Here is a 16,751-nt window from a genome sequence, read left to right as displayed (position 1 = left end):
TGTTGAAAGAAATAGCTTCGAAATGGATCATGATATATAGTGATTCACAGCTAGTGGCTAACCAAATCATAAAAAAATGAGATGTTAAAGATGGAATCCTACATCTATATGTTGATGAGGTTCGTGGTCTTATTCGTGCTATTGAAGAAAAAGAGGTGAAATGGGAAATGGTGCATGTACGATGAGGATCAATCACAGAAGCGAATCATGTGGCTAAATCCACCTCCAGCCTTGATCATTGGAAAAATCTCACATGCCTATTCGAAGTAAAAACTAAACCAGCATTCACCAAAGAAGTTGTAGCAATGGTAGCTCCAACAATAGAGGATTGGAGAGGATCCTTCTCTTCCAATACCTAAATTTGGGGGTCCTACCAGAAGACAAACAATAAGCTAAAAGGCTAATGAAAAAAGAAGCCCATTATGCAGTTATGAGTGAACAATTGTATCGAAAATCTTTTGGCTAGCCTTGGTTAAAATGCAAAACAAAGGAGGAAGGTCATTACATACTACAAGAATTGAATGACGAAATATGTGGAGCACATGAAGCGTCTGCCATGATCTTTAGAAAAGCCTGACTAATGGGATATTTTTGGCCAAGTACAGATCAAGACGCCCGAAAGATAGTCGAATCTTGTCATAATTGTCAAATTCACGCCAATGACAGTCATAAGTCTAAAGCTTTCCAATGACCCATTCTAGAGGGATGGTCATTAGCAACCTGCGGGATTGATATAGTGGGACCATTCCCAGCAACAACCAAACACCATAAGTTCGTGATTGTCGCAATAGATCATTTTACAAAATGGGTTGAAGTAGAAGCCATATCAACCATCACCACTTATCGAATCATTGACTTTATGATGGTGGGTATCATATCTCAATTTGGGATCCCACATACTAGCAACACTGATAATGGTACGCAGTTCAACTAGCTGAATTCAAAGGCTTTTATGAAAGATTGGGCATCAAGAACATATATGCTCCCCCAATCTTTTCTTTATGCCTTTAACAATTGTTCAATTTGTGACCTCTGTCATCCCATTAGATTGAGGATAGTAAACAGAGGCGAACCTGTTTAAAATGCCAAGACTTTCGCAGAAGGCTTTGAACTCCCCACAATTGAATTGTGTCCCATTGTCGGTGATAATCGTATGGGGGACTCCATATCTTCCTACGATATTGTCCTTGACAAACTCCACCATCCGTTCTGCATTTATGGACGAGACAACCTCGGCCTCCACCCATTTGGTAAAGTGATCCACAGCTACTACCACATATTTCCTTTGTCTTTTGGTAGGTGGAAAGGGACCAACAATGTCCATTCCCCAAATGGCAAACGGTCGCCCCTCGATGATGGGTTTTTGAAGGTGCTTAGCCGTGTGAGTTTCATTTGTATGAACCTGGCAATTGTGACAGAATTCCACCAACTTCTGCGCATCGAGTTCCGCCATGGGCCAATAGTATCCCGCCAACCTGGATTTCTTCAAAATGGAGGCGGATGCCTCATGAGCTCCACAAGTTCCCTCATGCAACTCCTTGAGGATCTGATGTCCCTCCTCTGTTGTGACACACTTCAACCAGGGATGTCCAAAAGACTTCCTGTACAAACAATCATTTATTATGGAGAAATAAGCGGCCTTTCTTACCGTCCGCCGAACTTCTTCTTGGTCTTGAGGCAAAGTTCCATCTGCAAGATACTGGCGAATCGGTGATCTCCAATCACCTTCTACAGATGTAAGAAGAGATACAATTTCTGAGGCGAATTCTGGCGCCGTCTTGACTTCAAATGGGCATTGTAGATCTGCCCATTGCTCCTTGCTAGAAGCCAGTTTAGCTAGATGGTCGGCTTCTGTGTTTGATCCCTGAGGCACGTGGACTAGCTCCCACTTGGTTTCTTTGATTTCGAGGTAGTTTAGCAGCTTTTTGACCTCTTCTACATATTTTGCTAGGGTGTCATCTTTCACTTCAAAGTTTTTGATCACCTGGTTGACCATTAGCTTGGAATCGCTATAGATCACGATCCTCTCTGGTGTAATCTCCTTCAACAGGCGTAGCCCTAATATCAAGGCCTCATACTTTGTTGTATTGTTTGTTGCAGGAAAGTCTAACTTCGCAGCATAATGTAGTTTTATATAATGTGGCCCTTTGATCACGATGCCTATCCCTGCACCTTCATCGGAAGAAGCTCCATCAGTGTACATCGTCCACTCTTCAACTTTAGATTTGGGGAGATCCATGCCTTCCTCAGTGAATTCATTCACAAAGTCTGCTAAGACTTGACTTTTCAGGGCCGATCTACCTTCATACCGGACATCAAACTCACCCAGGTGGATTGCCCATTCCATCAATCTCCCTGAAGTCTCTGGTTTTTACAGTACTTTCCTCATCGGTATACTAGTGCGGACAATGACTGTATGAGCCTGGAAATAAGGTCTTAGGCGAATCGAAGTGGTGACGACGGCCAGTGCCATTTTATCCAATTTCGAATATCGCGTTTCGGCGTCCTTTAGAACTTTGCTCACATAATAGATGGGATACTGCTGGCCATCTTTTTCCCTTATCATGACAGCACACACTACTTTATCTGTATAAGAGACATACATATAAAGATTCTCACCTTTCAATGGTCTGCTCATCAGAGGAGGTTCCGTGAGGAAGCGCTTGATTCCTTCAAAAGCTTGCTTACAATCTTCATTCCACTCAAATGCTTTCTGTTTTTTGATCACTTCATAGAAGGGTAGGCATCTACGAGCTGAGCATGAAATGGACCTGCCCAAGGCTATGATACGTCCATTAAGATGTTGCACCTCTCTCACATTTTTTGGCGTCTTCATATCCAGAACAACTTTAATCTTGTCTAGGTTTGGACTCACCCCTTTTTGGCTGATCATGAATCCCATAAATTTTCCATAAGTCACCCCAAAGGTGCACTTCTCTAGATTCAATTTAATGTTATGAAGACGTAGGACCCCAAGGACTTCCCGTATGTCCTCTACATGCTTCTCTATGGTGGTACTCTTGATGATCATGTCATCTACATAGACAGAGAAGTTGTCTCCTTTTCTCCCTTCGAATATTTTGTTCATCATTCGTTGATAAGTTGCCCCTGCATTTTTAAGCCCAAAGGGCATGACCTTGAAACAATAGGTCGCTTGGTGAGTCACGAATGAAGTTTTAATCCTGTCAGATGGCTCCATTGGGATCTGGTGATAGCTCGACTTCACATCAGTGAAGGAATACATGGCGTGCCCAGCGGTTCCATCTACTAGGATGTCAATACATGGTAAAGGGTAGTTGTCTTTGGGACAAGCTTTATTGAGATCTCTGAAATCAATACACATGCGGTATGATCCGCCTGCCTTTTTGACTAATACAACATTCGCTAGCCATTGTGTATAAATTACTTCCTCGATGGCGTCCGCCTTCTTGAGTTTAGAAATTTCTTCCTCAATCACCTTCTGTCTCTTGGGACCATGATTCCTCCGCTTCTGTGCTATCGGGACAGCATCCTCGGCGATATTAAGCTTATGAGTAATCACACCTGGACTAATCCCTGGAAGGATCTCATCTTTCCAATCAAAGACATCTTCTGAATCAAGGAGAACCTTTGTAATATCTTCTTTAACCTCATCTTTTAGCCCTCTCGCGATCCGTACCTGCTTTCCATTTGCCATAAGAAACATCTCCGTATCTCCCAGGGCCATTGTGACAAGTTCTTCCTCTTCATCACCCTTAGACTATGGGCGAATCGTCAAGGATGCGGAATACGTCTCCTGAGCAACCCTTTGGTTCCCTTTGACCATCACACCTCCCCTGACAGTAGGGATGTACATGGTCAAATGGCGAATGGATATGAGAGCCGCCGCTTCAGAGATGAAAGGCCGTCCCAAGATGACATTATAAGCCAACTGTCCATCTAAAATGGAGAACTCTAGATCTCCCTTCCAGATTTGATCTTCATCCGCTAACTCGCACTCCAACGTTACATGTCCTTTCGTCTGGATGGTGTGTCCTGTTACTCCCAGAATATCTATGATGGTGGTTTCCACTTGGATAGGATCAACCTTGAGCTTGGCGAATGCTCCTCTAGTAATGACATTACATGAAATGCCAGTGTCAATCATTACTCTTTTCATTTCCCATCCCTCCACCATCATGGTGACGACCAAAGCATCCGCATGAGGGGGAATCTCCGGGTCCACATCTGCAAAAGGACGGTTGAGCGATGCTCTGTCAAGAGCAGTGGTTTTTGCCTTTTTTTAGCGCAGGTTGATATCCTGGTCCACCTGCTATGACATTAATGGTCCCTTTTGCCTTCTTCTTTGGATCATCTCTTGGTTTATCACCATCTCCCTTCTTGTCATTCTGGACGAACCTGTCCAACTTTCCCCTTTCAATAAGCCTTTCAATCTCCCTAGCCAACTCCCAGCATGCAACCGTCTCATGACCGTTCCTCCTATGGTATTTGCAATAATTTTTTGGATTTCTTCCTGTGTTGGTGTACTCCCCCCCTTTTGGTTCCGGGTATGAAATGATCCGTTTGTGCTGGCTATTCTCTATCCACATTAGCACTTCACTCTTGGAGGCATTTAATGGTGTAAACGATGGTATGTATGCAGATTTGTTCCTAGATCCTCTTCGCCCACCTCGGGATGACGAATCAGGGAGCTTTTCCTTGTCCCGTCTACGGGATTCGCCTTTGTCTCTCTTAGGTGGAGATACAGACTCTCTGCGGATGTCGTCAACCTCCATGAAATCTTTGCACCTCTCTATCAGCTCTGCCATATTCCTCGGTTTATTTCTGATTAAATCTTCTTGTAAGCTTTTACATGTTGTGTTCTTCACCAGCGCTTCTACTGCCATGGAAACATCCACATCAACAATGTGGATACACAACTTGTTGAAATTGTCGACATATTCCCGAATGGGTTCATTCTCTTTTTGTTTCAACTCGAAGAGCTTTCGCGATTTAACCACTGGAGGAATGCATCCGGCAAACTTCGCACAAAATTCTCGGCTTAACTGATCCCAGCTATCTATCGACCCTAGGGGAAGGGACTGGAACCAGTCGTAGGCAGGGCCTTTGAGCGTAGTGATGAACATTCGACACAGCACTTCCTCACTGGCCCGATTAAGGCCAAGCAACATGCGATACTTTCTTGTATGAGCCTCAGGATTATCCTCACTTGAGTAGACTTGGATGTTAGGAATCTTAAAATGCCTCTCAGTTTCCTCAGCCTCGATCCACGCAGTGAAAGGCGAATCACGGTTGGCGAATGGGTTATACCTGGCGTTCTCCTCGTTCTGACGATGTACCTCAGCCCTGATTTGCTCCTAGTACCTCGATTCTCCCTAGGAGGTCTTCTGCTTGGAGGTCTACTCTAAGAAGACGAAGAGCTAGAGTCGGATGATGGGTCTGATGGTGACCTTCTACCACCTCCGCCACGTCCGCCTGGAGGCGCTTGCCTATTTTCTCCTTGGTTTGGTGGCGGATTTTGCCTATCCTGTCGAGGTGACCCAGCTTGCCGCTCGCTTCTCCTTCGGTTAGATGCTGGAGGAGATCGACCTCGCCGGGGTGATCTACGCCTGGGGCGAGAAGGAGATTGAGATCGCTCCTTTCCATGCGTCTTTTTACGCTTCTTGTGCCTCCGACCCTCCTGACTGCCAATGGTGAGCCCAGGGTTTGTGGTGCTCCTAGGAAGAGCTGGATCATTCCTTTGACTCCCTTTTGGTATCTCAGAGAACAGCCTTCTATTTAGCGGTTGGCTACTGGCGAGCACTGGATTAACAACTGTGGAGTCCGCAGGGTGAGAAAGAAAAAACAACGAGTCACGAGCATTGGGTCCTATGAGAGTATTCTGCCATTGTGATGGCGTAGGGGCTGGTGTAGGACGACGTAGGGTGAATAGGGGAATTGTCAGGTAAGACCTTAGTCGACTCTCCATGGCGGGTCCATGCTCTCTTTCGATGGATCCCGCGCAAATTTCAATGAAAGAGACAGGTGACATGCTTCCCTCTCCATGCACGATTGGTGCATCAGGATCAACGCGGCCAGCGTTTGTAACGGGATTAGTTGATGGTGTTATGGGTGGTATTTCAGCCCCGGTTGAGGGGTTAGACCCTCCACTTGTCATGTTTACAATGTGAATGAAATCCTTATTAGGTTAGGACTCCACGTTCACCGCACCAATTGATAACCGGTGATGAATATCCGATCAACTTCCTTCCCTGTGGGGACGTCGTTGGGTTCGACGGGGGGAAGCTCTGATGCCAAAGTTAGTAAGGAGTATAGTGAATAAACTAAATTGACAAAGTAGGGTTCGTAGATGAGAATGTGTACCTCAATAGCTTGGAATGCAAGTTATTTATAGTCATGTGATCGTAACTCCCAGTAAGTAGAAAGTCTCCATTAATGCCTCATTAATGGCGGTTACGGATCTTCTTTAAGTGTGGCCGTTAGCTCATTAACGGTTCATTAATTTCCTTTATTGGGAATCGGCTCAATTACTCGCCAAGCGGATCGAAGCATAATGGCGGGTCTCACGTAAGTTTGACTACGGATCCCGTATGGCAGAGTCTGGATGATCTGCCACTCTGTTGACTTGTTTGATACGCCATTGCTTCCTTGACGCTCCCAATACGCGGTCGTTTTGGTAAATATCATTTTTGATCCCTTGGATAATATCTCGATGTTATCAAAACTGAATTAAATTATAAAACTATATTTCATAATATCTCACCAGTTAGAACAAAATGGTTTTCACATCTATCAATAAGCTTGTCAAAAGTAACAAACTCAAACTTTTGGAGAGCAATTTTGCAATCAATCTCATCCACTTGTGTTACTTTAGTTGTTAGAAGAAACACAATCTTATGCTCATTAGGAATAGGCCTGCAGCTTTGCGAAGCTGGTATAATTTTGAAGTTCTCGATAACATGAATTTTGCCTTTATGTAATTTGCTTCAAAATCTATCAATTTGAGCTTTACAGATACTTCCATGAATGGTGCTACCCTATTTTGTAACAAAAAATTATATCAATGGATTTTCAGTTTTAATGAATATATAAAAATATTATATCAATGGATTTTCAGTTTTAATGAATATATAAAAAATATTACATAAATACCTCTTCATCTAACACTATCATATCCAAACTCATTATGAAATTGTTTTCTTTTGTGTTAAGTGCTTCGCATAACCTAATAACTCTGACTCTTATTCTCCACATGCCTTTTCGGTAGAGAGGTAGCTAATTTGGTTGAAGCGAGCCTTCATTTGCAACATTGTCATATTGCATGAAAATATATTCATTAAAAAAAATTCATACAAAATTCATATAACTCTAACAAAATTCATCATAGCCGTATATAACTCTAACAAAATTCATCATTGCCGTACTTAAAGATTTAAGTTTGTGGGGATATAAATTTGTGAAGAAAAAAATCGCAAACTCCTTACATTATATAGTACAATGAATTGTAACTGTTGATGTAATAATAATATTTATTAAATACAATTAATTAATGCAATATCTCTTCACCTACCTTGAATTGTTATATGATTAAATTTATAATCATTATTTCTCTCAAATAAATTTATTAAGTGGTGAAGCTCTTAGCCTAGTGGTTGAGAGCTTACATATGCCTTGGGAGGTAATGGGTTCGAATCACATTCGGGTCTGGTGGGGATTTTTCTTTCTTCTTTAATGTAAGCGCATTGCGCAAACTTTAAAAAAAAATAAAAAATAAATTTATTAAAGATTTAAATATATAATAATATTAAATATAATATTAAAAAAAGGTGGATACGAAATCACCTATCTATTTCCCACTAATAGATATTAAATATAATAATAATAATTGTAAATTCATTATATATATTAAAGATTATACATCCAACTATACAAATTCTCTATATGTTTTATTATGCATTAATATCATCCACTCATAACTCATTCGAATTTTATAATCAAATTAATTATATTATTTTATTAAATATAAAACTTTAATTAATTAAAATTCTTTTTAATGTTGATTTTTAAATGTTTGACAACTAATGAAATAAGCCTTTAAAACACTTCTATCATTTTCTTTCAGCTTCCACAATTATATATAGTATAGATACTTTTACATTAATTTTTTTTTGTTTGAGAAATTTTTAAAAATTATTTTAGTAACTTATTTAGTATGTTATATTGAGAAGAAATCACAAGCAAATGTGAAATGGGCTGAGGAGGAGGAGCAACCAATTTGTAGGTGAAAGGAAAAGCCAAAAGCCATATCACAAAACAAAGGCACATAAACGGCAGCAGAGTCAGCAAAGCTCTTTCTCCAATGGCTGCGAGGACACTCCTCCATTCCTCCCAATCCCAATCCCATCTCAAACTCTTCTCTTCCTTCTTTCCCTTTTCCATTTCTTATTCTACTAACTTAAACCCACGTCTCCTCAGGAAAAATCCCATCTTCCTCTCCTCTACCCCTCCTCTCAGATGCCTACAATCTGCAGCTACGCAGCACCCCACGCAAACTCATGAAGCACCTCGCCTGCCCAACCTGGTCGATATCCTCGAGGAAAGGGGCTTGCTTGAATCCATTACCACTGAAAATCTCAGGTCCGCTTCTTCAATTTCTAACACTACTCTCAAAGTTTATTGCGGCTTTGATCCCACTGCTGAGAGCTTACACTTAGGTAATCTTCTTGGCATCATTGTGCTTTCTTGGTTCCAGAAGTGCGGCCACAAGGCTGTCGCTGTGATTGGTGGCGCCACCGCCAGAATCGGCGACCCTTCTGGCAAGAGCCTAGAAAGACCCGAGCTTGATGCCGATACTTTGGAGAAGAATACTAATGGAATTACTGAAACCCTAACTAGAATTTTCAATAAGAACTCGAGTTTGAGCAGCCCAATTGTTGTTATGAATAATTACGACTGGTGGAGAGATGTTAGATTACTGGATTTTCTGAAACAAGTGGGAAGGTATGCTAGAGTGGGTACTATGATGGCGAAGGAGAGTGTGAAAAAGAGGCTTGAATCTGAACAAGGAATGAGTTATACTGAATTTACATACCAGCTTCTGCAAGCGTATGATTTTGTGTACCTTTTTCAAAATGAGGGTGTTAATGCTCAGATTGGGGGAAGTGACCAATGGGGAAATATAACTGCTGGAACTGAACTTATTAGAAAAGTTTTGCAGCCAAAAGATGGAGCTGAGGCCTATGGGTTAACATTCCCTCTTTTATTGAAGAGTGATGGTACCAAATTTGGGAAATCAGAGAATGGTGCCATTTGGCTCTCCCCATTACTCCTATCTCCCTACAAGTTTTACCAGTACTTGTTCTCTGTACCTGATGCTGATGTTATTAGGTTCTTAAAGATGCTTACTTTCTTGGAATTGAAGGAGATTGATGAACTGGAAATGGGAATGAAGAGGCCTGGTTATGTGCCTAACACAGCTCAGCGTAGGCTTGCTGAAGAAGTGACCCGTTTTGTTCATGGTGAAGAAGGATTGGTTGAGGCTGTTAAGGCAACTGAGGCCTTGAGACCTGGAGCAGAGACCAAACTGGACTGGAAAACTATTGAAGGAATTGCTGAGGATGTTCCTTCCTGCTCCTTAGCTTATGTTCAAGTTATCAATCTTTCTCTTGTTGATCTGTCAGTTTCTTCTGGCTTGCTTGAGACTAAATCAGCTGCAAGACGCCTATTGAAGCAAGGCGGCCTCTACTTGAACAATAGCAGAGTTGATAGTGAAGGTAAGAGAATTGAGGCTGATGATATTGTGGATGGGAAAGTTCTCCTTTTATCCGCTGGCAAGAAGAACAAGGTGGTTATACGTATATCTTGATTGCTCCTTTTGCACACTTGGATTATTTGTGTCATGTAAAATTCTTTGTTGCATTGCAAAGTAGAGAAATGATTTTAGGAGGTAATTTCTAAACTTGATTGCAAATGCATTGTCAAAGGAATAAAAAAAGAGGTTGGGAGAACAAAAAAAAGAATTGGGCAAATGAATTAGTCAATATCCTATGGGCTTATCGGACCTCCCGAAGAACTGCAATAGGAGAAACTCCATTCGCCCTTACTTATGAAGTTGAAGATGTTATCGCAGTAGAAATAGAATCTCCCAGTGATCTAATCTTATACTACTATAGAGGACAAAATAAAATGAACCTACGATATGGACTGGACAACTTAGAAGAAAGGCGAGACAAAGCCTACATTCGCATAGAATCTTACAAACAGCGAATAACTGCATATCATGACAAGCATACCAAGCAAGTTGATCTAGATGAAGGAGACCAAGTACTATGAAAAGCTTATAAAACACAGTCAGCCAAAGGAGAAGGCAAATTTAGAGTAACATGGATGGGTCCTTATCGTATCCACTTGAAGATATGACCCATCACTTTTAAACTATGTGATTTGGAGGGAAATAAGTGGAAAAAGACTAATAAGTGTTTGAAAGTGCAATCAGCTAATAACTAATGTAATTAGCTATCATCTATTTACCAAACAAGACCATAAGCTAACAGCTAAAGGCTATTTGACAAGTAGAGAAGTTTTCTCCTTCAGAGAAGTTTTCTCCTTCTTTCATTAGAGAAGTTTTCTCCTGATCTGGAGATTTTCTACATGATTGGAGCGTTTTTCTCTCAAGCGATTTTCTGATCTGGAGCGATTTTCTCTCGAGCGATGGCTGCCCTAACCTTTTTCCAAAATCCTCTTCACTCCCTTCTCCATCCCACAGGCTTAAAAAATCCATGAATGATGAGGGCTTATCATCGATCTCTGGTGCAGAATCTCTGAATCTCAAGTCTCCAATGATTGAATCGTCGGCCAAGAGAAAGTTATCGTGGAAGGATACCCTTTTTGGGGTTGGAGATGACGTTTCTATGGTTCAGTATCCTGAAGCTCCGGGTAATTTTTTCTTTGGTGATTCGGTTAAATCTGATGAGGATTGTGATGAGGAGGATGACCCAAGGTGTCCGAATATTTAGTTGTCTAAGGAGGAGAAGATTGGCCTCTGGAACGAATGGAGACTAGCTTTGATTGTGAAAGTTTTAGGAAAGAAAATTGGATATAGATATCTTGCTAACAGGCTGAGAACTCTGTGGGCTAAAAAAGGAACTTTGAATATTATTGATGTGGAGAATGATTTTTATGTGATCAAATTTTCCTGTGTTGAGGATTTTAATGATGTTATGGATGGTGGCCCTTACATCATTTCTAACCACTGTCTTTCTATTTGTCAGTGGACCCCACATTTTGACCCATATGATATTGAAGTAAAGAAAATTCTGACTTCCCCCGTCTTCCAATTGAGTATTATAATGCTTCTTTTTCTTACTAAGTTGGGTAGTCCTGTAGGAAAAGTTCATCATATTGACAAGACGACCATGGATACGGAACGAGGTAAATTTGCTAGAGTCTGTATTGAGGTTGATCTCTTGAAGCCTTTATTGTCTAAGTATAAACTTCACCGTACTACTTATCGCATAGAATATGAAGGCTTTCATAATATATACTTTGAGTGTGGTAGCTATGGTCATGGGATTGATCAATGTCCTACTAGATATAAGCTTGATATTTTTGTCCCAGATGAACAAGGTCCGATTAATGCGGATTTGAACATGGAAGAAGTTTTGAATGATTATGGTCCATGGATGGTTGTCAAACGCCTGATGAGATTGAATCAGCCACGGTTTGGTTTTGGGATGAATCAGAGGTTTGAGGGAGGAGCTAGGCTTGGGTTGTCTATTACTGAGCAGACTGTTTCACCCCAGTATGTGCTGGGGTCGTCTGTGTTATCTTGCATTTTCATATAGTTTTTAATATATTTTAATTATAGTAATCATACATTTTAAGATAGTTTTTAATATTTTATAATTGTTTTATGTTTAGTTTTGTGTTTTAAGAAATAATGTTTGTTCCATATGTTTTTAGGTATTATTTGAGGCAAAAATGCAATTATGGAATCATTACTGAAGTAAATAAAGTTGTCCGGTCAGAACTCCCTCCAGTCGCGACCTCGTAGCAGTTCAAGAATGAAGAATCCATGACTCTTTAAATAAGTCTTTATTGTCATAAATGCCTCAATAACCATCCAAGGAATGTTATGACTATTTGAAGACTCTTTTGAATGCTCAAGAAGAAGTTACGCTACTTAATGCTCTCTTTAATTGCATTAAAGTTGAGAAGTTGCAAAGAAGAATTCAACTCTCTATTAATATTCTTTTTAATTGCATTGAAGTTAAGAAGTTGCAAAGAAGAATTCAATCCTCTATTAATCTTCTCTTTAATGGCATTAAAGTTGGAAGTTTCAAGGAATGCATGAAGACATGTGCAACTATAAATACCTACATTTGAAAGCATGAAAGCAGATCTGGAACAATGGAACAGGCCTCACCACACTCTCTTAGCTCTCCCTTTTAGATTTTTTTATAGTTTTCTTTTTGTTATTTTCATTTCTTCCTTTGTAACCGATTCTAGTTTTTATTTCAAAATTTATTTTCACTTCATCTTTTCTTCTCTTTACTTTAATTATGTTTTCTATTAAATTTCTTATTTTCTTTCCATCTACCATGAACTAATTCCTCCATAGCTAGAGCTATGGCGGATCCTAATCGAAGTAGATGATTTACTTGCAATCCAATTTCAAGTTCATAATTTATTAAATAGAGAATTAAACTATGGAGCTTAATTTCCTAGTTAGATATCTGATCAATATTTAGCTAAATTACAATTAATTATTTTGGTTGATCGACACTAAGATAATTAATGGAATTACATAGTTTAGACTTGTGTCTATGCGGTGCGGTTTTTCAGGGTTTAGATTCACGACTTAACTTTGGGGTTATTTCAGAGAACTTAATGCTTTCATTATATCTTTATTCTTGACTGGACCAAAGCTAAGGTAATTGTATGTGAAATAGGATTAATCTTGACTGGCCCAAAGCTAGGTTAATTACTTTAGGAAATAATCACCGTCTCTAGATTAAAACTTAAGAACTTGGATAGGATTGTTGTGTGGATTATATACATTAGGTTAGGTGAAGCCTTGCTCTAGCACCTTTATCATAAGAGTTACAAATATTGTTTTTATTTTATTTAATTAATTGAGTGCAGTTATTTTTGTTTTTAGTTTAGTAATCATCAAATCCAAAATTTATTGCTTAGATAATAGAAATTCACAAAAATCAATAGATATAAACACAATCCTCGAGGGAACGATACTCTACTTACTATTTATTACTTGATAACGATAGGGTGCACTTGCCCTTAGTTTTGTACGATACATATTTTGTCCATCAGTCTGCTGAGTTATTTGGGGGCAATAGTGGTTCTAGATTTGAGTTGTTAAATGTTATGCAGGGGGATAAGGCGATGTTCAATGATTTGGGAGAGTAGGAAATTGGGGTTGCACATGATAATGTTGAGATTATGAATTCGGATGGGGGGACCCCTTTGAATCCATTGTTTGAGAAGGTGGCTGTTAACCTTGATTCAGATGGGCCTAGGGGTTTGGTGGGGAACCAGCATGTGCTAAGTCCGGGGAAACTGGCTACGATTCAGTGCGGGGACCCTGCTCCTCGCTCCCCTAAATCGAAGTCTAGGTTGGAGTTGGAGAAACCTCTCTTCGGTTTACAGAAATCTTCTAGAAAGGCTAACAAAGCTAGTAGCTCCTCTCACTCGAAGTTAATTGGTAAGAGCATTTCCTCGATTTTTGAGGGTGCTCCGGCGAAATACTATGTTTGAATGTGTCTCTATTTCTGGGACCGTTTTCTTCTTATCCTTTTTATGATTGTTCTGTCCTTGAATGTTAGAGGTGCAGCTAGTAGAGATACTATTTTGCACGTTAAAGATATCATTTCTATGTATAATCCGACTATTTTTGCTCTCTTTGAGACAAAGATTAGTGGGACTGCTGCGAGTAAGGTTATTACAAAGTATAGAGGCTGGAAGCATGCTATTTCTGATGCTGAAGGTCGCACTGGGGGAATTTGGGTTTTCTAGAGGGAGGCTGAGGTTGAGGTCCAGGTTATTAAAACCCATTTTCAGTTTATGCATTATAGGATTATAAAGAATGGTACTCCGTTATGTTTTTATCCTTCGTTTATGTGTCTCCTAATCCTGTGAATCGCAATGTTATGTGGAATCGCCTTGGGGTTTTGAGCTCGTCGATTTCTTCTCCTTGGTTTTTAATGGGGGATCTTAATGATATTTCTTCTTTATAGGACTGATAGGGGTATTTTACCCCTATCTTTTAGCGTGATTTACGGATTAATTTTGGATGAAATAAATAAGTTTAATTACCAAAATAGAGTGTTTTAATAAAATAACAAAATAAAAATAAATTTCGTACTTTCGGTTAATTTTCCTTATGTTTGATTAATATTAGAAAATAAAACGTCAAGCTAACTCGGCTCTCGAGAATTGTATTTCAGGTACGAGCAAGGAGTGGAAATCTACCAAAATACGCGGGGCGTGGAACACTTAGTCAGAAATAATTGCCTTATCTGCAGACTCCACGTGGGATCCAACCATTGATACGCGGGGCGTACCCCAATCTACGCGGGGCGTAGCTGCAATGATGAGCCCAATCATAAATGTCAGACTGCATTGTCTCCTAAGTCAACCATCGGTACGCGAGGCGTGTTTCAGGATACGCAAGGCGTAAATGGTGTATTTCAAGCAATAAAACGCCAGGAGCTCAAACACGCGCGACGTATATCACTATACGCGGGGCGTGGTTGAGACAACAAGACCCGGATTAAGTCCACATGCAGGAAATTATTGAAGGAATGGGTCATTATGATCATGTTGCTCCATGCTTGTAGGAATGGGAAATATGCACAAAATCATGTTGCTCCATGCTTTGCTCCATGCTTGTATCTTGTGGAATTATGATTTTGCCCCTAGCTTGATGTGTATAAATAAGAGTGAGTAGCACTCATTTGATACACCCTTTTTGATATACAACTTTTTGTATAAATTAAGTTCTTGTTATGTAGTTTGAGATTTCATTTTATTTTAGCAAAACTCTATCACCTTTCGGGCTTGTTCGTTGATTCCGGCATTCCGTCAAAGTTTCGTTCCTTCTCCGTTCACCAAGCTCGAAAGCTCCACCTCCAAGTCCTAAGAGACGGCCTTGAGTCCGGTTAGCTAGTTCCGAGGGTGGATTCTTCCCTTTTCACTTGCTAATTAGCTTGTACTCTTCCTATGTACTAGGCTTGGTTGTATTTCATATTTACATTCTACATATTTATAATTCATGATTCATAATCTTCTTTTCTATATATGTGTTGATGTTTGTTACTTGTTTTGATACTCGTAATTGATTATTGTGTAGGAGACCGCGATTTCCGACGCCATTCGAGCTATCTTTAGGGATTCATATAGGTGTTGCCTTACCGGAAGTGACGCTCCGGAAACCGTAGGAATTGACAAGCCACGGAACTTACGGGCCCTAATTTCTGGTCCCAAGCATTAGACACGCCTTGACTAGGAACCACGTAGTCTAAGTACTTCACGGGTCGATCACACTACACGTAGTCGTCATTGCAAGAATAAATCATTAACCGTATATATACTAGGAGTCATTATTTATCATATTTATCCTTATCGCCATCCATATCATTTCGGAGAGTTTTGCTATATAAAATTGTCTCACCAATAGTTACGAGTAGTTTGTAGTTGGTTCCCATATCAACCACAAAGTATTCACCGCTTAAATAACGTATAAAACCGAGTCGTTTAATACTTGCAATTATAAATCCCGTGGATTCGATACCCGGTCTTAACCGGATTATTACTTGATACGACGGGGTACACTTGCCCCTAAGTAGTAGCGTCTAGTAGACATAGAGCCTTTAGAAGACCACATCCATAGTCATAACGTACTTAACATCATAATATATATTTCTTCGTAAGAAATACGACCACTAGATGACACGCATCAAGTTTTTGGCGCCGTTGCCGGGGATTTATAATTTCTTGCAATATTAGACAAAAACGTTTTATTGTTAGTTTAAGCATTCTCTTTGTATAAATTGTTTATATCGACTTCTTTTGAGCATTCGTAAATATTATTCTCTTTTTGTGAATAATTTATTTTGTTGTTAGTAATGATCTTTTTCATGGTATGATGCCTTATAGTCATCATCTGTGGGACGACCACAAGGATGACGGATGTTCACACCAACAATCAACCTCGCAACTCGATGTGGTACTCTCTATGCTTAAAGATATTCATGTGAGATTATCTAACACTGAGGCATTTTGTAGGGATTTGGAAAATCAAATCGCTAGATTGAAGTCTCGTATCGATTCAACCACGGACGAATCAATTAGAGACGCCAATCTGGTTGGTCAAAATGTAAAGCTCGAGTTAATTGAGCCTTCTCAAGAAGACTCTCCAAATACCGAAGGTTGTCTCAACTGCGAGGAGCCGGAGATCCTAATCGATGCATCGGTTGCGTGTGAACCCATGGAAAAGAATCCAAAACTAGAAGAGTTTGAGGTTTATTCTAACTCGGAATATTTCACTCTTTTTGAACTGCCAAAAGAGTCAAAAAGGGAGCAAACTAAACTCTTCAATAATTTCTTTAAATATAGCTTTTGGTTTTCGTTAAATTTCTTTGAAACTAACAACCCGTTTTGTAGGTACGGATTGTTTATTCAAGAATTTGCATTTCTAACGCGAATGGAAGCATACACATAAGAGGAAATTCTAAGTCGAGCTCACCGACTATAAA

At 39.9% G+C, this 16,751-nt stretch overlaps 1 protein-coding gene across 1 annotated transcript; it reads left to right on the top strand.

The window, feature by feature from the left end:
- Positions 1–8,232: 8,232 nt before the first annotated feature.
- LOC136223970 (tyrosine--tRNA ligase, chloroplastic/mitochondrial-like) lies at positions 8,233–10,002 on the top strand. Its single transcript, XM_066012154.1, has one exon. The coding sequence runs from the start codon at positions 8,339–8,341 to the stop codon at positions 9,842–9,844; it is 1,506 nt and encodes a 501-aa protein (XP_065868226.1). The 5' UTR covers positions 8,233–8,338; the 3' UTR covers positions 9,845–10,002.
- Positions 10,003–16,751: the final 6,749 nt, after the last annotated feature.

This window comes from Euphorbia lathyris, chromosome 3 (genome assembly GCF_963576675.1).
Source record: "Euphorbia lathyris chromosome 3, ddEupLath1.1, whole genome shotgun sequence".
NCBI classification, from domain to species: domain Eukaryota; kingdom Viridiplantae; phylum Streptophyta; class Magnoliopsida; order Malpighiales; family Euphorbiaceae; genus Euphorbia; species Euphorbia lathyris.
This window is presented reverse-complemented; position numbering and strand designations above follow the sequence as displayed.

Bases quoted from the DNA above. Each gene is read 5' to 3' on its own strand.
- LOC136223970 (XM_066012154.1), top strand. From the start codon at position 8,339: ATGGCTGCGAGGACACTCCTCCATTCCTCCCAATCCCAATCCCATCTC.